General features: G+C 45.8%; 1 protein-coding gene across 2 annotated transcripts in view; it reads right to left on the bottom strand.

The window, feature by feature from the left end:
* The window catches only part of si:ch211-197h24.6, a 170,279-nt gene that overhangs the window by 87,873 nt on the left and 57,631 nt on the right, over positions 1 to 24,775 (bottom strand). For both annotated transcript variants that reach the window (XM_038797610.1, XM_038797611.1), the window contains exons 10-12: positions 16,948 to 17,019; positions 10,896 to 10,967; positions 1,403 to 1,447 (exon numbers count right to left, since the gene is read on the bottom strand). In XM_038797610.1, coding sequence (XP_038653538.1) covers positions 1,403 to 1,447; positions 10,896 to 10,967; positions 16,948 to 17,019 — 189 coding nt within the window. The remainder of the gene's footprint in view (positions 1 to 1,402; positions 1,448 to 10,895; positions 10,968 to 16,947; positions 17,020 to 24,775) is intronic.

The raw sequence follows: 24,775 nt of genomic DNA, 5'->3' as shown, positions 1-24,775 counted from the left end.
GCCCAGCTCTGCAGCTTATCTATGTCCCTCTGTATCCTGTAACATCCTTCAGCACTATCCACAACTCCACCTACCTTCGTGTCATCTGCAAATTTACTAACCCATCTTTCTACACCCTCTTCCAGGTCATTTATAAAAATGACAAACAGCAGTGGCCCCAAAACAGATCCTTGCGGTACACCACTAGTAACTGAACTCCAGGATGAACATTTGCCATCAACCACCACCCTCTGTCTTCTTTCAGCTAGCCAATTACTGATCCAAACCGCTAAATCACCTTCAATCCCATACTTCCTTATTTTCTGCAATAGCCTACCGTGGGGAACCTTATCAAATGCCTTACTGAAATCCATATACACCACATCAACCGCTTTACCCTCATCCACCTGTTTGGTCACCTTCTCAAAAAATTCAATAAGGTTTGTGAGGCATGACCTACCCTTCACAAAACCGTGTTGACTATCGCTAATCAACTTCTTCTTTTCAAGATGATTATAAACCCTATCTCTAATAACCTTTTCCAACATTTTACCCACAACCGAAGTGAGGCTCACAGGTCTATAATTACCAGGGTTGTCTCTACTTCCCTTCTTGAACAAGGGGACAACATTTGCTATCCTCCAGTCTTCCGGCACTATTCCTGTCGACAAAGACGACATAAAGATCAAGGACAAAGGCTCTGCAATCTCCTCCCTGGCTTCCCAGAGAATCCTAGGATAAATCCCATCTGGCCCAGGGGACTTATCTATTTTGACATTTTCCAAAATTGATAACACCTCCTCCTTTTGAACCTCAATTCCATCTAGCCTGATCGACTGAACCTGAGTATTCTCCTCGACAACATTGTCTTTCTCCAGTGTAAACACTGATGAAAAATATCAATTTAACGCTTCCCCTATCTCCTCTGATTCCACACACAACTTTCCACTACTATCCTTGATTGGCCCTAATTTTACTCTAGTCATTCTTTTGTTCCTGATATACCTAGGGCACTTGAGAGTTACAAGTTAGCCAGGAAGGACCTAAAGGGAGAGTTAAGAAGAGCGAGGAGAGGACACAAAAAGTTGTTGGCAGATAGGATCAAGGAAAACCCTAAGGCTTTCTATAGGTAGGTATCCAGGTCTCGCAGTATCCTGCAAGCTTTGATAAGATCTCCCCCTTATCCTTCTAAAGTCCAACGAGTACAGACCCAGAGACCTCAATCGCTCCTCATACGACAAGCTCTTCATTCCAGGGATCATTCTTATGAACCTCCTCTGGACCCTTTCCAAGGCTGTATATTCAGGTTTCTTTCAACAGATTTAAAGGCTATCATATGAAATGCTACTTAAATTGAACTCAAAAAATGAATATGAATAAAGTCAGCAGCAAACTATTGAAATAATGCATGATCTTTCAATACCTGTGCTAGGCTGGGACTGCTCTTTGGGATTTGACTTCTCATCAGCTGAAATATAAAACAGCAGGGCAATTGTGAAAATGATTCAATGCCAATTTTGAACACTGGCACTAATAAAATAACATGCTTCTATTATAGTTAACAAACACAAACTACCAGTGACCCTGCTAGAAAATGTCTGCATGTCTCGTGAATTTGATTCTTCCAAACTCACAATGAATTAGTATGCCAGCATTCATTATCTAAGCTGACCCAAAATTGCGACTTGAATGAACTACTAATGACATTCAATTTACATCACAACAGAGGAAAGCTTTCAGGAAAGAGCATAAAATTCGAAAACCAGTATTAAATGTTGATAATGGCATGGAAATCATTCAAAAATGTTTGGACTGTGGGAGGAAACCAGGGCAGCCAGAAGAAACCCACGCAGACACAGGGAAAATGTGCAAACTCCACACAGTCACCGAAGGCTGGAATTCAACCTGGGTCCTTGACAGTGTGAGATAACTGTGCTACATACTGCCACCATGCCACCCCTTACAGGAGATCTCCCCTGCTGCAGCTCCTGGAAGCCAGGGTTTCGGAGCTGGATAGGCAGCTGGGTCACCATGGATCATTTGCAAGGTGGAAAGTTTTGTGGATAGCACGTATATAGAAGAGTGGTCATACCACAGGCACAAACACCATAGGCAGGAAAGGATTGGGTGACCACCAGGCAGAGCAGGATGACTAGGCAGGCAGTGCATAAATTTCCTTGGGCACTTCCCCTGTAATACCTCTCTTTGGATACTGTTGAGCGGAATGGCTTCTCAGCCATATTTGTCGCATCACGGTTAGCTCTGCTGCACAGGAGTGGAGTAAGAAGGGTGGAAATGCAACAGTTCTAGGGGAATTCAATTGTAAGGGGAATAGAATGGCGTTTCTGTGGCTGCAAACGAGACTCCAGAATGGTATGTTGCCACCGTGGTGCACATTGTTGTGGTACATATTGGTTTAAATGACAGTTAAAAAAGGGATGAGGTCCTAAAAGCATAATATAAGGCATTAGGGCAGCACGGTAGCATTGTGGATAGCACAAATGCTTCACTGCGCAAGGGCCCCAGGTTCGATTCCCCGCTGGGTCACTGTCTGTGTGGAGTCTGCACGTTCTCACCGTGTGTGCGTGGGTTTCCACCGGGTGCTCCGGTTTCCTCCCACAATCCAAAGATGTGCAGGTTAGGTGGATTGGCCATGATAAATTGCCCTCAGGGTCCAAATTGCCCCTTAGTGTTAGGTGGGGTTTCTGGGTTATGGGGATAGGGTGGAGGTAGGGGCTTGGGTAGGTTGCTCTTTCCAAGAGCCAGTGCAGACTCGATGGGCCGAATGGCCTCCTTCTGCACTGCAAATTCTATGAAATTAGGTAGAAAGTTGAAAAGTAGGACCTCAAAACTAGTGATATCAGGATTACTACCAGTGCCATGTTCTAATCAGAGTAGAATGAGCAGGATATGTCAGATGAATATGTGGCTGAAGAGATGGGGTAAGGGGGAAGGTTTCAGATTCCTGGGACATCGGATCCAGTTCTGGATGGGTAAAGACTCGTGGAGGACTGGGACTGATGCCCTCGGCTGAAAATCTGCTATAGTGTGATTGTAGACGGTTTAAACTAGAATGGTAAGGGGATGGGATTCTAAGCAGGGTGAAAAAGAAGTGAAAGAAGGACAGCAATAGAAGAACAGCAAAATGCAAAAACCGTAGACAGGATAATAAAGGGCGCGAGGAAATTGGGCCACAGTAGAGTTAGGATGATTAAAAAAGGCACGCCTGAAGAATTTGTAACTTAATGCACAACACATTCGGAATAAGGTAGATGAACTGACAGTGCGAATCAAGGTAAATGGATATGATCTCATAACTATTGCAGAGACGTGGTTACAAGGAGTTCAAAGCTGGGGACCTAATATCCTGGGATATTTGACCTTTCGGAAACACAGGAGGGAAGGAAAAGGTGGTGAGGTAGCACTGAAATGAGGACAGTTGTGAGAGATGCTCTAGACTCAGATTAAGTAGAATCCATTTGTGTGGAGGTGCAAAATAGCAAGGGAAAGTCGACACTGGTAGGGATAGTGTACAGATCCCCAAACAGCTGCCACAATGTTGGAAAGGGTATAAATCAACAAATAATTGGAGCATATGAAAAGAATAGAGCAATAATTATTGGTGACTTTAATATTCATGTTGATTGGGTTAATCAAGTTGGTATGGATAGCTCAAATAACAAATTCATAAACTGCATTTGGGATAGTTTCCTAGAGCAATGTCATGGAGGCAACCAGGGGACAGGCTATTCTGGATCTGGTAACGGCTAATGAGACAGGTCTAATAAATGACCTCAGAGTAAAATATGCCCACAGAAGTAGTGTTCAAAACATGATACAATTTAATATTCCGTTTGAGTGGGAGAAACTTGGGTCGGAAACAACTGTGCTCAACTTATATAAAGGGAATCACAATGAATGAGGACAGAGTTAGCTAAAGTGGACTGGGTAGATAGATTAACAAGAAAGACAGTGAACAAGCACAGGCAGACATTAAAGGAGGTAATTCATGACTCTCAGCAAAAACATATCCCAGTAAGGAGGAAAGGTTCCAAGAGAGGGATAAACTAACCATGGCTAACAAAGGCAGTTATGGAGAGTATTAACTTGAAAGAAAAAGTACATAAGGAGGCAAAAGTCAATGATAGCTCCGAAGGCTGGGATAAATTCAGAATCCAGCAAAGGACTAAAAGGATAAAGAGAGAAAATAAGCTAAAAGGACAAACTAGCGAAGAATATACAAAACTGACAAAGAGCTCCTTTAAATATATAAAATGGAAATGAAAGGTCAAAGTGAACATAAACCCCTTAGAAAATGAATCCGGGGAGATAGTTATGGGAGACAAGGAAATGGCAGAGGAATTTAACAAATATTTTGTGTCAGTCTTTATGGTGGAAGATACTTTGAACGTCTCATTAATAATAAAAAATAGAGGGGAGCAATTAAATACCATCAGTAGAAGAGGTATTCAACAAACTAATGGGGCTAAAGGCAGTTAAATCCCCTGGCCCTAATGGCTTGCATCCCAGGATCCTAAAAGTAGCAGCTAGAGATAGTGGATGCAATGGTTGTAATTTTCTCAAAATCCTTGGATTCTGGGGAAGTCTCGCTCGGGAACTTAGCTTTACAGGAACTCAGGTGACTCATGTTCTTAGCCCTTTCATTCCTAGGCTCACCAGAATAGATTCTGAGCTCCATTTTTATGGTAAGATTTTTGTTTTTTTCCCCCTCATACTTACTTGAGGGTAGCAAGCTAGATTTAATATTTTATACCAACCTGTACTAACCAGGAGACAGATTAATTTTGGGGGGCCTATTCGTGAAAGCAGCAGCAGTAAATTTTTATTAAGGGCCTAACCAATATTTCGTTTTTAATCCAACAAACAACAGAGTGAGAGAAATGTCAATTGGCGGGGTTGTGCGCTACTCCTACATGATGTGGGGCGGACTATATCTGTGGGAAATGCATGCAGTTGCAGAAGCCCACCGAATGCATGGATCGGTTAGAGCAGCAGCTCGAAGGACTGAGGAGCACACAATTAGCTGAAATTGTTGCCTGTCTATCTTATCCCTCAGAATCATCTCCAGTAACTTACCCACCACAGATATTAGGCTTCCTAGGTTTGTCTTTGCCCTTCTTAAATAAGACATGACAGGCAGGAGCATTGCAGGGTGCGGGGAAACCTGCTGGATTAAAATGCATCTATTTCAATGCAAGAGAGCTGACAGGTAAGGCTGATGAACTCAGGGCATGGATAGGTACCTGGGACTGGGATATTATGGCCATAACTGAAACATGGCTAAGGGAGGGACAGGATTGGCAGCTTAATGTTCTAGGGGACAGGTGCTTTAGGCGGGACAGAAGTGGAGGAAAAAGAGAAGGGGGATTTGCATTTTTGATTAAGGGGACCATAGTGTGGAAAGGATGTTTCCACTTGAAGGAAAAACTAGAACCAGTGGACACCATCTCAGACTAAAGGGACGATCCTTTAAAACAGAGATGAGGAGGAATTTCTTCAGCCAGAGGGTGGTGAATCTGTGGAACTCTTTGTCCCAGAAGGCTGTGAAGGCCAATTCACTGAGTGTCTTTAAGACAGACATAGATAGGTTCTTGATTAATGGGGGGGGGATCAGGGGTTATGGGGAGAAGGCAGGAGAATGGGGATGAGAAAATATCAGCCATGACTGAATGGCGGAGCAGACCCGATGGGCCGAGTAGCCTAATTCTGCTCCTATATCTTATGGTCTTATCACGGCAGTATTCAGAGCTGAAATAATGGAGGGATCATCCAGCGAGGCTTTGTGGGTAGAATTAAGAAATAAGAAGGGGTGGTGACCTTATTGGGGTTGTACTACAGGCCCCCAAATAGTCACCGGGAATTAGAAGAACAAATATGCAGGGAGATTGGGGAGACTTGCAAGAGTAATCGGGTTGTCATAGGGGATTTTAATTTTCCGAACATAGACTGGGGCTGCCATAGTGTTCAGGGCTTAGATGGGGTGGAATTTGTTATGCGTGTTCAGGAAAGTTTCCTCAGGCAGAATGTGGAGGATCCTACTCGGAAAAGAGCAAAACTTGACCTACTCTTGGGAAATAGGGCAGGGCCAGTGACTGAAGTGACGGTGAGGGACTTTGGGGCCAGTGACCATAGTTCTATTAATTTGAAAATAGTTATGGAAAGGGACAAAACTGGTCCACAGGTGAAAGTTCTAAATTCAGGCCAGGCAAATTTTGACGGAAGGAGACAGGAGCTTGCAATGGTTGATTGGAGTAGCTTGCTTGAGGGCAAAGGGAACAGCAAGTGGGAGGCCTTTAAAAGTGAAAGAGCTAGAGTTCAGGGTCTGCGTTCCTGTTAGGGTGAAGGACAAGGCTGGCAGGAGGAGGGAACCCTGGGTGACAAAATATATTCAGGTTTTGGCCAGGAAAACGAAGGAAGCATGGCTCAGGTACAAGCAGCTGGGATCAAGGGATTCCCTGGAGCTGTACAGGGGATACAGGAGGATACGCATAAAGGAATTAGGAGGGCAAAAAGGGGGCATGAAGTAGCTTTGGCTGAGAGGATTAAGGTGAATCCAAGAGATTCTTCAAGTGTATTAAAGGAAAAAGAATAACTTGAGAGAATGGGATCCCTCAAGGACCAAGGTGGACACACGTGTGGAACCGCAGGAGATGGGAGAGGTTCTCAATGAATATTTCTCCTGTGTTTAGCGTGGAGAAAGACATGAAGACTTGGGAACCTGGGACTGTCTTTTTTAAAAATAAATCTTTATTGTCACAAGTAGGCTCACATTAACACTGCAATGAAGTTACTGCGAAAAGCCTCTAGGCGCCACATTCCGGGTCACAGAGGGAGAATTCATAATATCCAAATTACCAACAGCACGTCTTTCGGGACTTGTGGGAGGAAACCGGAGCACCCGGAGAAAACTCACGCAGACGCGGGGAGAACGTGCAGACTCCACACAGACAGCGACCCAAGCCGGGAATCGAACCTGGGACCCTGGAGCTTTAGTGGTGATATATTGGGAACAGTTCGCATTACAGTAGAGGTGGTGATGAACGTATTAAAGTGTATGAAGGTGGATAAATCTCTTGGCCCTGACCAGGTACATCCAAGAACACTGCATGAGGCTAGAGAAGAAATTGTGGGAGAACTAGGAGCATGAGTGGGCCATCTGGCCCTTCGAGCCTGCTTCGCCATTCAATGAGATCATGGCTGATCTTTTGTGGACTCCGCTCCAATTTCCCGCCCGAACACCATCACCCTTTATTCCTTTATTCTTTAAAAAACTATCCATCTTTGTCTTGAAAATATTTAATGAAGGAGCCTCAACTGCTTCACTGGGCAGGGAATTCCATAGATTCACAGCCTTTTGGGTGAAGAAGTTGCTCCTAAACTCAGTCCTAAATCTGTTTCACCTCAAAATCCAACCCCCCTTAACTCTGGGATTAACCTAGCCTCTACCATCCTCCCAGGCAGTGCGTTCCAGACCCTCACCACCCTCTGGTAAAAACATTTTTCCTCAAACCCCACCTTGAACTTGTGTCCCCCTCGTAACCGAATCTTCAACTAAGGGGAACAGCTGCTCCCTATCCACCCTGTCCATGTCCCTCATAATCTTGTACACCTCGATCAGGTCAACTCTGCTCCGTCTTCTCTGCTCCAGAGAAAACAACCCAAGCCTATCCAACCTCTCTTCATAACTTAAATGTTCCATCCCAGGCAACATCTTGGTGAATCTTCTGGGGTTATGGGGATAGGGTGGAGGTGTGGGCTTAGATAGGGTGCTCTTTCCAAGGGCCAGTGCAGACTCAATGGGCCGAATGGCCTCCTTCTGCACTGTAAAATCTATGATTTTCTACAGAGATGTGGTCATACCCATGGTACAGGAAGATAGATGGTGACCGGCAGATTGGGTAGTGCAAAGGTCCCCTCTGGCTATCCCCCTATCTAACAAGTATGCCATTTTGGATTCTGATGAGGGGGGAGGTCCATCAGGGCACTGCAGCAGCAGTGGCCAGAGCGAAGGTACCACAGATTGGGGGGGATGGGGTTTATAAAGTGTAGTAAAGCAATAGTGGTAGGGTATTCAATTGTCAGGGGTACAGAATACAGGGAAAGTAGAAAAGAGCACAAACAGGGAGTTAAGAAGGCAAAAGGAGTTACGAAATGTCCTTGGCAGACAGGATTAAGGACAATCCCAAGGCATTTTATATGTATATTAGGAACTAGAGGGTAGCCAGAGAGAGCAGGTCCACTCAAGGACAAAGGAGGGAAATTATGCATAGAACCAAAGGAAGTAGGTGAGATCCTTAATGAGTACTTTGCATCGGTATTCACAAAAGGGAGGGACACATTGATAGGTGGTGTCCCAGAGGGATATGTAAACACTTTAGAACAAATCATTATTACGAGGGAACAAGTGTTAGGTGCGTTAAAAAGCATAACGGTAGACAAATCCCCAGGGCCAGGTGGCATCTATCCCAGATTACTGAGGGAGACAAGAGATGAAATCGCTGGGCTTCTAACAGAAATCTTTGTTTCCTTGTTGCACACAGGTGAGGTCCCAGAGGATTGGAGGATAGCCAATGTTATCCCGTTATTTAAGGAAGCAAGGATAACCCGGGTAATTGTAGACCAGTGAGCTTGACGTCAGTGATAATGAAATTCTTGGACAAGATTCTGAGAGATAGGATCTATGCACATTTGGAAGCGAATGGTTTTATTAAAAGTTTTTTTTTTTTTACACAGAGGGTGGTGGTGGCCTGGAATGCACTGCCAAGTGAGGTGATTGAGGCAGATACGTTGGCGACGTTTAAAACTTTGTGGATGGACACATGAACAGATTGGGTATACAAAGTACAAAGAAAAATTTCAGCACAGGAACAGGCCCTTCGGCACTCCAAGCCTGCGCCGATCCAGATCCTCTATCTAAAACTGTCGCCTATTTTCTAAAGATCTGTATCCCTCTGCTCCCTGCCCATTCATGTATCTATGTAGGCACATCTTAAATGACGCTGTCGTGCCCACCTCTATCACCTCAGCCGGCAATGCGTTCCAGGCACCCACCACCCTCTGCATAAAGAACTTTCCACACATATCACCCATAAACTTTTCCCCTCTCACCTTGAACTCGTGACCCCTAGTAATTGAGTCCCCCACTCTGGGAAAAAGCTTCTTGCTATCTTGTCTATCCCTCTCATGATTTTGTAGACCTCAATGAGGTCCCCCCCCTCAACCTCCGTTTTTCTAATGAAAATAATCCTAATCTACTCAACCTCTCTTCATAGCTAGCGCCCTCTATACCAGGCAATATCCTGGTGAACCTCCTCTGCACCCTCTCTAAAGCATCCACATCCTTTTGGTAATGTGGCTACCAGAACTGAACACAGTATTCCAAATGTGGCCGAACCAAAGTCTTATACAACTGTAACATGATCTGCCAACTCTTCTACTCAATACCCCTGCCAATGAAGGAAAGCATGGCGTTTGCCTTCTTGACCACTCTATCGACCTGCGCAGCCACCTTCAGGGTACAATGGACCTGAACACCCAGATCTCTCTGTACATCAATTTTCCCCGGGGCTTTTTCATTTACCGTATAGAAGGATACAGGCAGTTTGTCCAGATAGGACACGTGATCGGCGCAGGCTTGGAGGTCCGAAAGCCTGTTCTTGTGCTGTACTGTTTTTTGATTGCAAATCTGCCAATGTGACACCCCTATTCAAAAAGGGAGGGGGGGGGGGGGGGGGGGGGGGGCAAATAGCGGGTAACTCTAGGCAATTAGCCTAACATCTATTGTTGGAAAGATGTTGGAATCATTTATTAAGGAAGTAATAGCAGAACATTTGGAAAATCATAATCTGCACACTGAACAGGCAGAGGAATCCAAATCTACCAGCAAATTCAAAGTCTCTCAACAGGATGGGAATATTCGAAACATGTAACAACCTGCAAAGGATAGACAAATGCAAGAGTAATCATATAAAGCACTTTACTTTATGTGGGCAAAGGCCTTAAGACATAGGAGCTATTCGGCCCATTGAGTCTGCTCAATAAGATCATGACTGATCTGATCATCTTCAATTTGACTTTCTTCAATTTGACTTTCCCGCCTTATGCCCATAATCCTGGATTCCCTTACCAATTACAAATCTGTCCATCTCAGCATTAAACATACTTAACGACCCAGCCTCTATGACCCTCAGCGGTAAAGAATTCTACAGATTCACTACCCTTAGAAGAAATTCCTCCTCATCTGTCTTAAATGGTCAGCCCCTTACTCTGAGATTATTCCTTCTAGTCCTAGACTCACTCAAAAGGGGGAATAACCGCTCAACATCTAAGGCTCCTGGCACTGAGGAACAGGCTGTTTTCTGAAATACAATAGCCATTTTGTTGTGGCACAATTGAATAAACTTCCAACATAAGAGTCAAATGGGTTTGAAATCGGGGCGGCGCAGTGGTTAACAATGCCGAGGACCCGGGTTCGATCCCAGCCCTGGGTCACTGTCCATGTGGAGTTTGCACATTCTCCCGTGTCTGCGTGGGTCTCACCCCCACAACCCAAAGATGTGCAGAGTAAGGGGCAATTTGGCATGGCTAATCCACTTAGCCTGCACATCTTTGGGTTGTGGGGACAAAACCCACGCAAACACGGGGAGAATGTGCAAACTCCACACGGACAGTGACCCAGAGCTGGAATCAAACCTGGGACCTCAGTGCCGTGATGCATCAGGGCTAACCCATTGCTGCCCTTAGAGTAGGTAAATTGACCACACTAAATTGCCCCTTAATTGGAAAAAAATAATTGGGTACTCTAAATTTATAAAATAAAAATAAAATGGGTTTGAAATTATGATCCCCATCAATGGAGGGGAAGAAAAAGTGATGAATAAATTAACAATGTTTACCTGTGACTGGTTTAATATTGGTACTTGGAGCAGCTTCAGATTTCTCTACTTCACATTCTGGCTCTGCAGCAGCTGAAATATTGAACCAGAAACATCAGTGAAAATCATTTGGTTAGCAGAATACAGATGCAAACTTGACACTCCACTGTTTTAAAATTGTTCGGATTTTCCAGAGTGGACTTTTCTTGTACTTTTTCATCCTTAGTCTGAAATATCCATGAACAGCATAAACGTCTGCAGCTTCAAATTGCACACAATCATTAAAGGTGCTCTACTCCAAGTCTAGCTTCAGATAAATATCTACTGAAGAAAGCTTAAGGAGGAGCCGAGAATTTTGCCACCTGGAGAGTGATGGGAAGTCTGCAGTTCACTGTCTGAAAAAGTGGTCAATGCTTAAACACTCACGTGTATTTAAAAAACATTCGAGAGGATTGACTAGCACGGTGCATTTGAAACGGTCCACAGAGTTTTTTTCAAAGCTTTTGACAAGTACCCACATGATACAACAACAGAAAATGAAAAGCTCGGGGATCCTAGGGGATCGAAAACTGATTCATTGGCAGGAAGTGAAACGTTATGGCAAACATATTGTGATTGGAAGATTGGGGCAGCACGGTGGCATAGTGGTTAGCACTGCTGCCTCACGGCGCCGAGGTCCCAAGTTCGATCCCAGCTCTGGGTCACTGACCATGTGGAGGTTGCACATTCTCCCCGTGTTTGCGTGGGTTTCACCCCACAACCCAAAGATGAGCAGGGTAGGTGGATTGGCCACACTAAATTGCCCCTTAATTGGAAAAAGTGAATTGGGTACACCAAATTTAAAAAATAAAAATATGAAAAAAAGTGATTGGAAGGCTGGTTTTCCTGTATGCTTCTGCGGTGTTCAAACCTTTGCTGTTAGTAGTATATTTTGATGATTTAGACTTTAATGTAACAGCCATGCGTAAGGGGCTTGCAAAGGATATGAAAATTTGTGTGGGGTTGATATTGAGGAAGTTGTAGTTGACAAATTTATTTTTTCTCGTTAACAAAGATAAAGTACTAATGACCCTGCTAGAAAATGACTATGGGCATCACGGTGGCACAGTGGCTAGCACTGCTGCCTCATGGCGCCGAGATCCCAGGTTCGATCCCGGCTCTGGGTCACTGTCCGTGTGGAGTTTGCACATTCTCCCCGTGTTTGCGTGGGTTTCACTCCCACAACCCAAAGATGTGCGGCTAGGTGGATTGGCCACTCTAAACTGCCCTTTAATTGGAAAAAAAAGTTAATTGGGTACTTTGAAATGACTGCATATCTGGTGGATTTAGTTCTGCAAAACCCACAATTAATTAGCATGCCAGCATTCACTGTCTAAACTTACATAAAAAGTGGCTACTTGAATGAACTACTAATGCCATTCAAATTCCACCACAACAGAGGAAAGCTTTCAGGAAACAGCATAAAAGTCTGAAAACAAATTTAAAAATGTCGATAATGGCATGCAAATCATTCAATTTTTCTAATTTTCCAATTAAGGGACAATTTAGCATGTCCATTCCACCTACCCTGCACATCTTTGGATTTGTGGGGGTGCGCCCTGTACGAAGCTGGGAACATTTCCAGTGCCCACGGTCAGCAAGTGTGCAGAACCATAGAATAGAAAAGAAAAGGGGCAGCAGGGTAGCATGGTGGTTAGCATAAATGCTTCACAGCTCCAGGGTCCCAGGTTCGATTCCCGGCTGGGTCACTGTCTGTGTGGAGTCTGCACGTCCTCCCCCTGTGTGCGTGGGTTTCCTCCGGGTGCTCCGGTTTCCTCCCACAGTCCAAAGATGTGTGGGTTAGGTGGATTGGCCATGCTAAAATTGCCCGTAGTGTCCTACAAAAAGTAAGGTTAAGGGGGGGTTGTTGGGTTACGGGTATAGGGTGGCTACGTGGGTTTGAGTAGGGTGATCATGGCTCGGCACAACATTGAGGGCCGAAGGGCCTGTTCTGTGCTGTTCTATGTTCTAACCATAGAATTCCACAGTTCAGAAGGAGGCCATTTGGCCCATTGAGTCTGCACCGACCCTCTGAAAGAACACCCTACCTAGGCCCACTCTCCTGCCCTATCCCCAAAATTCCACTTAACCTGCAGGTGAAGGGGTAATTTTATCATGGTCAATCCTCCTAACCTGCACATCTTTGGGCTTAAGAGGAAACCGGAGCACCAGGAAGAAACTCACACAGGCACAGGGGAGGTATGTGCAAACTCCACACAGTTACCGAAGTCCGGAAATAAAACTGGGACCCTGGCACTGTGAGACAGCAGTGCTAACCACTGCGCTGCCCCATGCAGGAGGTGTCTCCAGCTGCAGCTCCTGGCCGCCCAGGATGCAGAGCTGGATAGGCAGCTGGGGATACCATGGAGCATCTGCAAGTCGGAGAGTATTATAGATAGTACGTATTGAGAGGTGGTCACACCGCAGCCTCAGACTCCACAGGTAGGAAAGGAATGGGCGACCACCAGATAGAACAAGATGACTAGGCAACAGTGCAGGAATCTCCTCTAGCCATTCCCCTGCAATACCGCTTTGGATACTGTTGAGGGGAATGGCTCATCAGGGAAAGGCAACAACAGTCAAATTTGTTGCATCACAGTTAGCTCTGCTGCACAGGGGTAGAGCAAAAAGTGTGGGAATGCAAGTTATATGGGGTTTTAATTGTAAGGAGAATAGATTGCCATTTCTGTGGCCACAAACGAGACTCCAGAATGGTATGTTGCTACCCTGGTGCTCAAGGTGTCTCAGAGCAGTCATAGGATATTCTGGAAGGGGGAGGGTGAACAGCCAGTAGTCAAGGTCCAAATGACATAGGTAAAAAAAAAGGGATGCGGTCCTAAAAGCATAATATAAAAAGTTAGGAAGTAAGTTGAAAAGTAGGACGTCAAAGGTAATCATCTCAGGATTATTACCAGTGCATGTGCCTGTCAGAGTAGAACTAGCAGGACACATTGGATGAATACGTGGCTGAAGAGATGGTGCGAGGGGGAGGGTTTCAGATTCCTGGGACATTGGGACCAGTTCTGGGGAGATGGGACCAGTACAGCCGAGATGGGTTAGATTTGGGCGGGACCAGGGCTGATGTCCTCGGGTGAATATCTGCTAGTGTGGTTGCGGAGGGTTTAAACTAGAATGGTAAGGGCATGGGAATCAAAGCAGGGTGAAAGGGAAGTGACAGGAGAGTACTAGAAGAATAGCAATAGCAATATGCAAAAATGGTAGACAAGATAATAAAAAAAGTGAGAGGCAAACAGAGTCACGGTACAAAGAAAAATTAGGATGATTAAAAATGGCAAAAAGGCAAGCCTAAAGTATTTGTATCTTAATGCACAATATATTCGGAATAAGATAGATGAACTGCCGGTACAAAGTGAGGTAAATGGATATTTGGATTGGATTTGATTTATTCTCACGTGTACCCAGGTACAGTGAAAAGTATTGTTCTGCATACAGTCGAGAAAGATCGATCCATACATAAAAAAACATAGGACATACATAAATACACAATGTAAATACATAGGCGCAGGCACCAAGTGAGCATATAGAGTGTCGTACTACTCAGTAGAGAAGATGTGTAAAGAGATCAGCTCAGTCCATCAGAGGGTCATTCAGGAGTCTGGTAACAGCGGGGAAGAAGCTGTTTTGAATCTTCTAGTGCATGTTCTGAGACTTTTGTATCTCCTGCCCAGTGGAAAAAGTTGGAAGAGAGAATAACCCGGGTGGGAGGGGTCTTTGATTATGCTGCCTGCTTTCCCATCGCAGCAGGTATGATCTGGTATCTATTACTGAGACATGGTTACAAAGAGATCCAGGAGCAGCACAGTGGCACAGTGGTTAGCACTGCTGCCTATGGCGCTGAGGACCCGGGCTCGATCCCGGCCCCGGGTTACTGTCTGTGTGGAGTTTGCACATTATCCATCCCCTTGCCTGCGTGGGTTTCACCCCCACAACCCAAAGATGTACAGGTTAGGTGGATTGGCCACACTAAATTACCCCTAATGAGAAACAAAATAATTGGGTACTCATTAAATAAAAAAAAACAAAGATCAAACCTGGGGATCTAATATTCTGGGATATTTGACCTTTCGGAAAGACAGGAGGGAAGGAAAAGGTGGTGAGGTAGCACTGAAATGAGGATAGTTATGAGAGACGATCTAGAATCAGATTATGTAGAGTCCATTTGTGTGGTGTTGAAAAATAGCAAGGGAAAGACGACACTGGTAGGGATAGAGTATAGACCACACTGTAGGAAAGAGTATAAATTAACAAATAACTGGAGCATGTAAAAATAGAGCAATAATTATCGGTGACTTTGATTGTCATGTGCATTGGGTTAATCAAGCTGGTATGGGTAGCTCTAACACCAGACTGCATTTGAGGTAGTTTCCTGGAGCAATATGTCATGGAGGCAAGCAGGGGACAGACTATCATGGATCTGGTAATGGGTAATGAGGCAGGTTTAATAAACAACCTCAGAGTAAAAGATCCCAAAGGAAGAGGTGATCAAAACATAATAGAATTTCATATTCGGTTTGAGTGAGAAACTTGGGTCAGAAACAACTGTGCTCAACTTAAATAAAGGAAATCATAATGAATGAGGACAGAGTTAGCTAAAGTGGACTGGGTGGATAGATTAGCAAGAAAGACAGTGAACAAGCACAGGCAGACATTAAAGGAGGTAATTCATGACTCTCAGCAAAAAAATACCCCAGTAAGGAGGAAAGGTTCTAAGAGAGGGATAAACCAACCATGGCTAACCAAGGGACTTAAGGAGACTATTAACTTGAAATTTAAAGAATCTAAGGAGACAAAAGTCAGTGATAGCTCCGAAGGCTGGGATAAATTCAGAATCCAGCAAGGACCAAAAAAGATAATAAATATAGAAAATAAACTGCAAGGACAAACTAGCGAAGAATATGAAAACTGACAACAAGAGCTTCTTTAAATATATAAAAAGGAAGAAAGAGGCCAAAGAGAACATAGGTCCCTGAGAAAATGAATCTGGGGAGATGGTTATGGGGAACAAGGAAACGGCAGAGGAATTGAACAGATAGATATTTTGTATCAGTCTTTACGATGGACCATATGACCATAAGACATAGGAGCAGAATTAGGCCACTTGGCCCGAGTCTGATCTGCAATTCAATCATGGCTGATATGTTTCTCATTCCCATTCTCCTGCCTTCTCCCCATAACCCCTGATCCCCTTATTAATCAAGAAGCTATCTATCTCTATCTTAAAAGACACTCAGTGATTTGGCCTCTACAGCCTTCTGCGGCAAAGAGTTCCACAGATTCACCACCCTCTGGCTGAAGAAATTTCTCCTCATCTCGGTTTTAAAGGATCGCCCTTTGGTCTGAGATTGTGTCCTCTGGTTATAGCTTTTCCTACAAGTGGTTTAGGGTATCCAATTCATTGTTTCCAATTAAGGAACAAGTTTAGCATGGCCAATCCACATACCCTGCACATCTTTGGATTGCAGGGGCGACACCCATACAAACATGGGCAGAATGTACAAACTCCACACAAGCAGTGACCCAGAGCCGGGATCGAACCTGGGACGGCACCGTGAAGCATCAATGCTAACCACTGTGTCACCGTGCTGCCCTCAACCTCTCAGCATCTAAGGCTCCTGCGGGCGGCACGGTGGTACAGTGGTTAGCATTTCTGCTTCATGACGCCGAGGACCCTAGTTTGATCCCGGCCCCGGGTCGCTGTACATGTGGAGTTTGCACATTCTCCCTGCGCCTGTGTGGGTCTCACCCCCACAACCCAAAAATGTGCCTGGTAGGTGAATAGGCCATGCTAAATTGCCCGTTAATTGGAAGAAGAAGAATTGGGTACTCTAAATTTATTATATTAAAAAAATCTAAGGCTCCTGCACTGAGGAACAAACTGTATTCTGAAATACAATAGCCATTTTTTTGGCACAAATTAATAAACTGCCAACATAAAAGAGTCAAATGGGTTTGAAACCATGATCCCCGTCAATGGATGGGAAGAAAAAATGATGAATAAATTAATAATGTTTACCTGTGACAGGTTCAATATTGGTACTTGGAGCAGCTTCAGATTTCTCTACTTCACATTCTGGCTCTGCAGCAACTGAAAAATAGAACCAGAAACATCAGTGAAAATTATTTGGTGAGGGGAGTACAGAACAAAACTTGACACTCGACTGTTTTAAAATGGATATGATTTTCCAGAGTGGACTTTCCTTCTATTTATTCATCCTTAGTCTGAAATATCCATGAACAGTGCAATCTTCTGCAGCTTCAAATTGTACAGCATCATTAATGGTGCTCTACTTCAAGTTTAGCTCCAGATAAACATCTACTGGAGAAAGATTAGAGGAGCAGAGATTTTTTTTCCACCTGGAAAGTATTGGGAGGTCTGAAGCACATTGTCTGAAAAAGTGGTCAATGCAGAAACACACTTTATTTTTTAAAAATATTGAGGGTAACCTACAGGGAAATTGATCATGGCTCACAAATTGCAGAGGCTGCAAGTTTCCAAGAGTAGGAAAAATCGGAACGTTTTGTATATTTTCACTTTCTATTTGTGTTGTTTTTCAATGGGAGAGTTGTAGACCGATGAGGAAGGGTACGGTAAGTAGAAAACAAATGAGAAAATCTTGGTTTGGATGTTAAATCTGGCCAACAAGCAGCAAGGCTTGGTAAAAAGAATATTCAAATGTGATAGAAATGGTGTCAATACTGTCACAATCCAAGATTTGGGCAGCACAAGTGGATAGCACTGTAGCTTCACAGCGCCAGGGTCCCAGGTTCGATTCCCTGCTGGGTCACTGTCGGTGCGGAGTCTGCACGTCATCCCCGCGTCTGCGTGGGTTTCCTCCGGGTGCTCCGGTTTCCTCCCACAGTCCAAAGACATGCAGGTTAGGTGGCTTGGCCATGATAAATTGCCCTTAGTGGCCAAAAAGGTTAGGAGGGTTATTGGGTTACGGGGATAGGGTGGAAGTGGAGGCTTGAGTGGGTCGGTGTAGACTCGATGGGCCGAATGGCCTCCTTCTGCACTGTATGCTCTATCCCTCCTGTTTCTACGGTGTTCAGTCCTTTGCTGTTTGCAGTATATTGTGATGATTTAGACTTAAATGTAATGCCATGATTAAGGGGCTTGCAGAGGATATGACAATTGGTATGCTCATAGTGAGGAAAGAAGTTATAGTTAACAGTTATTATAGTTAACAAACACAAACTACCAGTGACCCTGCTAGAAAATGACTGCATATCTTGGGGATTTGGTTCTGCCAAACCCACAATTAATTAGCATGCCAGCATTCACTGTCTAAACTGACGTAAAATGGCTACTTGAATGAATTACTAATGCCATTCAAATTACACAACAGAGGAAACTTTTCAGGAAACAGCATAGAATTCTGAAAACAAATGTTAAAAATGTCGATAATGGCATGGAAATCATTCAAAAATTTAATCAGAACATAAACATAACAGTCAGTCATCCATATGGAACCGTAAATACTAATATTATAGATGAGATATTACGAGAGCACCAGAAAAAACATTAACCGTCTATCTTGAATCACAGGCTTTTATCGTGCTGACAGCAGACAATTTCAAGGGGTAAGTGAAGCAGAAGAGCTCCAAGCCATGGTGTACTTCCTGTGCTCCAGGCAGGAAGCTGGGAATATTTCCAGTGCCCAAGGCCAGCATGTGTGCAGAACCACAGAATTGAATTGAACCATAGAGTCCTCACAGTGCACAAGAGGCCATTCGGCCCATCAAGTCTGCACCGACCCTCTGAAAGAGCACTTTACCCCAGCCCACACTCCCGCCCTATCACCGCAACTCCACTTAACCTGCACATCCCTGGAAACTAAGGGGCAATTTTAGCATAGCCAACCCACCTAATCTGCACATCTTTGATAAATGTATTTTATTAAAAACATGTATCAAAATAGGTTACAGCAAATAAACACCCTGGGAAACATGCTTCCCAACCATCAACTATACAGTTTGTATAACTTTTTTCACTTTATCAACCCCCCTCCCCCTTCCGACCCCCAACGAACAACTGCTCAAACACGGTCACCAAGATCCCCAACCTTTTCTCAAACCCCTGTGTTGAGCCCCTTAAGCTCATACTTTATCTTCTCCAACTGCAGGAAGTAGTACAGGTCACCCAACCAAGCTGCTACCCCAGGTGGCGATGTCAATCGCCACTCCAGTAAAATCCGCCGCCGGGCAATCAGAGAGGTGATGACCATGACATCGACCTTCATCCTCTCCATGATCTCCGGGATTGCTACCAAGGCGTCCGGGTCCACCTCCTCCCCCACTATCCTGGCTAGGACCGCGAACATTCCTGCCCAGAATCTCTCCGATTTTTCACAACCCCAGAACAGGTGTGTGGGATTCAGTGGCACCCGCCCACACCTCTCACACTCATCTGCCACCCCCTAGAAGAACCCATTCATTCTCGCCAGAGAATGCATATGTACCTTGTGTAGCACCTTAAACAGTATCAGGCGCATCCTTGCGCAAGAGGAGGTCCCGTTTACCTACGCAGTGCCTCACTCCACAGTCGCCAATTGATCTCCCCATCTAACTCCCCATCCTGTTTCTCCTCGATCTTCACAACCCGTTCACCTCCCTACTCCCCCAGCCACTTGTATATATCTGTAGACACCTGGGGTGGCCACTGCCCAACACAAAATGGAAGATTGCGAGGAATGCAGGGAAAATGGACATGTTGTAAAGCAAGCAGCTTGCAAAGCGCTTGTGTATTGGGACGGCTTCAGAAACCAGTTTTGACTGCTGCAGAAACCAGACAGCGCTGTGAAAATAAACCAGTTAACATACTAATGAGGCGATACCGGGCATTCCCCAGATACAATGGAAACAAGTTAAACACAGATCGATACATTGAATGGAAGGCCAGACCTTTCGGCGCCAGAGAAGCCCAAAACAATAAGTCCCAAGAACCGCCCCAGTGACTGAGGAACTGCCCCATGATTGGGGGGTTCAAACATATCGATTGGGAAGAGACCCAATCGATTCCAAGCAGGTAAGGGAGTCCGCCCAAAGGGGCGCTGATCCCCTGGGACCTATAAAAGACAGGTCCCACACATGGTTCAGTCTTCTGATCCAGCCCTCCTCTCTCTTTGACCAACACTCCTCCTTGGACCCGCTTTTGCCAAGAAGATCTTGAACGAGAGAGGAGAGGGTTCGAACAGCAGCCGCCAAGTAAGTGCCTCACAACGATCGCTACCAGGGATAGGCACGCCTGACCCCTTTTAACTGATACCAACCTGAAGTCTGCAGACCAGAGCAGAGCAAGAGGCCTTGTTCCCTGACCTAGCAGTTCCTTCGAGATAAGTATTAGTTTATTTAGCGGTAGGAATAAGTTTAATCCTTTTAGCGTGTGCATGGGTAGTTATTATAATTGTATTATAATAAACTCAGTTGTTTGGACTTACTAATTGGTGTACGGTTTTATTGCTTTGAACTTCACCTTGAAGCTTGTGGCGGTGTCTTAATGACACCTGGCAACTCCAGAGCTTAGAAAAGAAACAGAGCCAAATTGAGTGTTAAGCACACTCACCCAGAACGACCAACATATCCCCAATTCTTCCCTCCCCCTCCACATCTGGAGCTGCAATCGGTCCAGGAGGATATATCCCGGCAACCTAGGGAACCCCCTCCAGACTTTTCATGGAAAATCCCTAACCTGCAAGTACCTGAACTTACTTCCCCTTGGCAGCTCTACCCTCTCCCTTAGCTACTCCAAACTGGCGAACCATTCCTCTAAATACAGATCACTCACCTTGACCAATCCACTTCCCTCCACCTCCTGTATACACTATCCATCCTCCCCAGCTCAAACTAGGACATCCCCTCCACCCTAAAATGCCTCCTCAACTATTCCAAATCTTCACCATAGATTGCACCACCGGGCTCCCCGTATACCTACTTGTTGCCACTGGCAACACTGCCGTCACCATGGCCCTTAAGCTAGATCCCCTACAAGATTCCTCCTCCACCCTAACCCATTCTTCCCCAGCTCCTTCCCACCATCGCGCACCTTTTCCATATTCGCCGCCCAGTAATAATGAAGTAGGTTCGGCAACGCCAACACCCCACTTCCTCTGCAGCAGGGTCCTCCCAACCCTCGGCACCTTGCACACCCATATAAAGTCCAAAATAATAGTGTCCAATTTCCAATCATTCAGCGCTTTCACCAGAAACCTCGCATTTTCGTACATTCAGTTATACCCTGAGAACCCTCCAAATCTCCCCAACAAGCCCATGACCCTTCCCATACTCTCAGACGGGTCCGAAACATACAGCAATAGGCCACTGGCACAGAGCAACACCCAATGTTCCCTCTGTCCCTTCATAACCCCCGTCATCCTGCCGACCCATGAAGAGCCATCGCCAACAGCTCTGTGGCCAGCGTAAATAACAACGCCAACAGCGGGCACCCTGTCTCGTACCCCTGTGTAAATCTAAGCTTCGCAAGCTCATATTATTCGTCCTCACACTCGCCCTTGGTGCCACATATCGCAACCGAACCTGGTCAGACGCCGTTTGGAGTACTGTGAGCAGTTTTGGGCCCCGTAAGGATGGATGTGCTGGCCTTGCAAAGAGTCCAGCTGAGGTTCACAAGAATGATCCCTGGAATGAAGAGCTTGTTGTATGAGGAACGGTTGAGGACTCTGGGTCTGTACTCGTTGGGAAATTAGAAGGATGAGAGGGGATCTTATTGCAACTTACAGGATGCTGCAAGGCCTGCATAGAGAGGACATGGAGAAATGTTTCCACTTGTAGGAAAAACGAGAACCAGAGGACACAATCTTAGACTAAAGAGACAATCCTTTAAAAGAGATAAGGAGGAATTTCTTCACTCAGAGTGAGGGGCAGCACGGTAGTATTGTGGATAGCACAACTGCTTCACAGCTCCAGGGTCCCAGGTTCGATTCCGGCTTGGGCCACTGTCTGTGCGGAGTCTGCACATCCTCCCTGTGTGTGCATGGGTTTCCTCCGGGTGCTCCGGTTTCCTCCCACAGTCCAAAGATGTGCAGGTTAGGTGGATTGGCCATGATAAATTGCCCTTAGTGACCAAAATTGTCCTTAGTGTTGGGTGGAGTTACTGGGTTATGGGGATAGGGTGGAGGTGTTGACCTTGGGTAGGTTGCTCTTTCCAAGAGCCGGTGCAGACTCGATGGGTCGAATGGCCTCCTTCTGCACTGTAAATTCTATGAATAATTCTATGAATCTGTGAAACTCTTTCCCACAGAAGGCTGTGGAGGTCAAATCACTGCGTGTCTTTCAAGACAGAGGTAGATAGGTTCTTGATTAATAAGGGGATGTGGGGAGAAGGCAGGAGAATGGGGATGAGAAAAATATCAGCCATGATTGAATGGCAGAGCAGAGACGCGATGGGCCGAGTGGCCTAATTCAGCTCCTTATGTCTTATGGTCTTATAAACCCAAACCTTCCCAGAACCTCGACTAAGTGCCGCCACTCCACCCGATCAAATGCCTTCTCTGCATCCATGGTACCAGAGCTCCCGGCTGATTCATAACTACATTCAACCACCTTCTCATATTACTCACGGGCTGCCTGCCCTTCACGAAGCCTGTTTGATCTTCTGCAACCAACATCCTCCCAGCCAACACTTCCACATCCGTGTTCAACAGTGATATGGGCCTACACGACCCACATTAGAACATAGAACAGTACAGCACAGAACAGGCCCTTCGGCCCTCGATGTTGTGCCGAGCAATGATCACCCTACTCAAACCCACGTATCCACCCTATACCCGTAACCCAACAACTCCCCCCTTAACCTTACTATTAGGACACTACGGGCAATTTAGCATGGCCAATCCACCTAACCCGCACATCTTTGGACTGTGGGAGGAAACCGGAGCACTCGGAGGAAACCCACGCACACACGGGGAGGACGTGCAGACTCCACACAGACAGTGACCCAGCCGGGAATCGAACCTGGGACCCTGGAGCTGTGAAGCATTTATGCTAACCACCATGCTACCGTGCTGCCCCATTCTACCGGGTCCTTCCTCTTTTTCAGGATTAACAGGATGACTGCCTGCATTATTGTCTCCGGCAGCTCCCCCTTCTCCAGTGCTTCATTAAAAGCCCCCAACAGATGTGGTGAGAGGTCCGTCACAAACTCCTTATAAAATTCCACCGGGTACCCAGCTGGCAGCTCCCCTTCTCCCCATACTCGTATTGCACCCCTCTTGCCCTACACCCTCCCTGTTGTCTGCCTGTCAAAATGCCCCTGCAACATTTTGCTCCTCGCCAGCCCCTCTGTGGTGGGCAGCCCCAAATATTCCCTGTCCATTATCTCGCTCACTAGGCGGTCATATTCCTTTCCCTAGCCGCGAGAGCCTTAAACAAAATAATTTCCCCCAGGACCACTGCCTTCTGTGCTTCGCAAAAAATGGCCACCGACACCTCCACATTCTGATTCAACTCCACATACTCCTTAATCGCCGCCTGCACCTTATCATAAAAACCTTCATCTGCCAGCAACCCAGAATCATACCTCCACCCCGGCCTCTGCTCTCGTCCAGTCTAACCGGAATCTCCAGCCAGTGGGGCACATGGTCCGAGATAACTATCCCCGCATACTCTGCGCCCTCCACCCCAACCAAAACCTCCCAGCTCACCACAAAATAATCAATCCTTGAATACACCACATAGACATGCGAAAAAAAGGAATACTCCTTCCGCCGGGTTCTGAAAGCACCATGGATCCACCGTATCCATCCTCTCCATAAACCAGTCCTGGTTTGAGACAATTCACACCTCTTTAACCTGTGATTATCCCTCTCTCTGGATCTGTAATGAATTGATTACCTGCAAATGCTCGCATTCCAAGCATTGTCTGGCATCTCTGACTTTGTCTATATAAATGTTTCTGGAACATACCTCTACATTCACCTGAGGAAGGAGCAGCGCTCCGAAAGCTTGTGTTTGAAACAAACCTGTTGGACTTTAACCTGGTGTTGTAAGACTTACGATTCGTACCCTACCCAGGTCGGGGTTCGACCTATCCACCTTCGGCTCTAGGACACAGTTAAAATCTCCTCCCATGATCAACTTGGTGCGTGGCCAAATCTTGGATCACTGTCAGCAACCCCCTCATAAAACCCATATTGTCCCAATTTGGTGCATACACGTTTACCAACACCACCGGCGTCCCTTCCAATATCCCACTTACAATCACATATCTCCTACCCAGATCCCTCACTTCCTTCGTACTCAAAACCCATTTTCTTGCTCGTTAAAATTGCCACTCCTCTTCTCTCCCCCCCCCCCCCCCCCCCCCCCCCCAAAACTCCTCTCGGCCTTCTCCTTCACCTCACTTCCATTCACCAGCATTACTTGCTAGCATGGCAGCCCCTGCCCAAAGGCTACTCCCAAATACCTCCTCTCCCCGCTCCCCTCAGCTCAAGGAAGAACGTTCCCAGCTGACCTTACCCTCCCCCACCCAAACAAAGACTCCTCCTGAACTCCAGGCTACCTCCCCAAAAGCAAACAGCCCCATAAAACAGGGGGGGGGAACATCCATCCCACATAAACTCTTCCCTCCTAGCATCGCTTACAATCCCAACAGTAAACAGCAAACCCAAAAAAGGACCCTCTTCAAAACTCTCCCAATCCCTACCCCCACTTCAAACCTGTTCCCAACCATCATAAAAGCTTAGATTTTACAGTGCAGAAGGAGGACATTCAGCCCATCAGGTTCCCACCGGCACTTGGAAAGAGCATCCTACCCAAGCCCACACACCCATCCTATCCGAGTGCTCCAGGAACCCCACCCAACCATTTTGGACACGGAGGGAAAT

The sequence above is a fragment of the Scyliorhinus canicula genome, chromosome 5 (genome assembly GCF_902713615.1).
Source record: "Scyliorhinus canicula chromosome 5, sScyCan1.1, whole genome shotgun sequence".
Classification (NCBI taxonomy): domain Eukaryota; kingdom Metazoa; phylum Chordata; class Chondrichthyes; order Carcharhiniformes; family Scyliorhinidae; genus Scyliorhinus; species Scyliorhinus canicula.
Note: the sequence above shows the minus strand (reverse complement) of the source record. Positions and strands in the feature narration are given on the sequence as shown.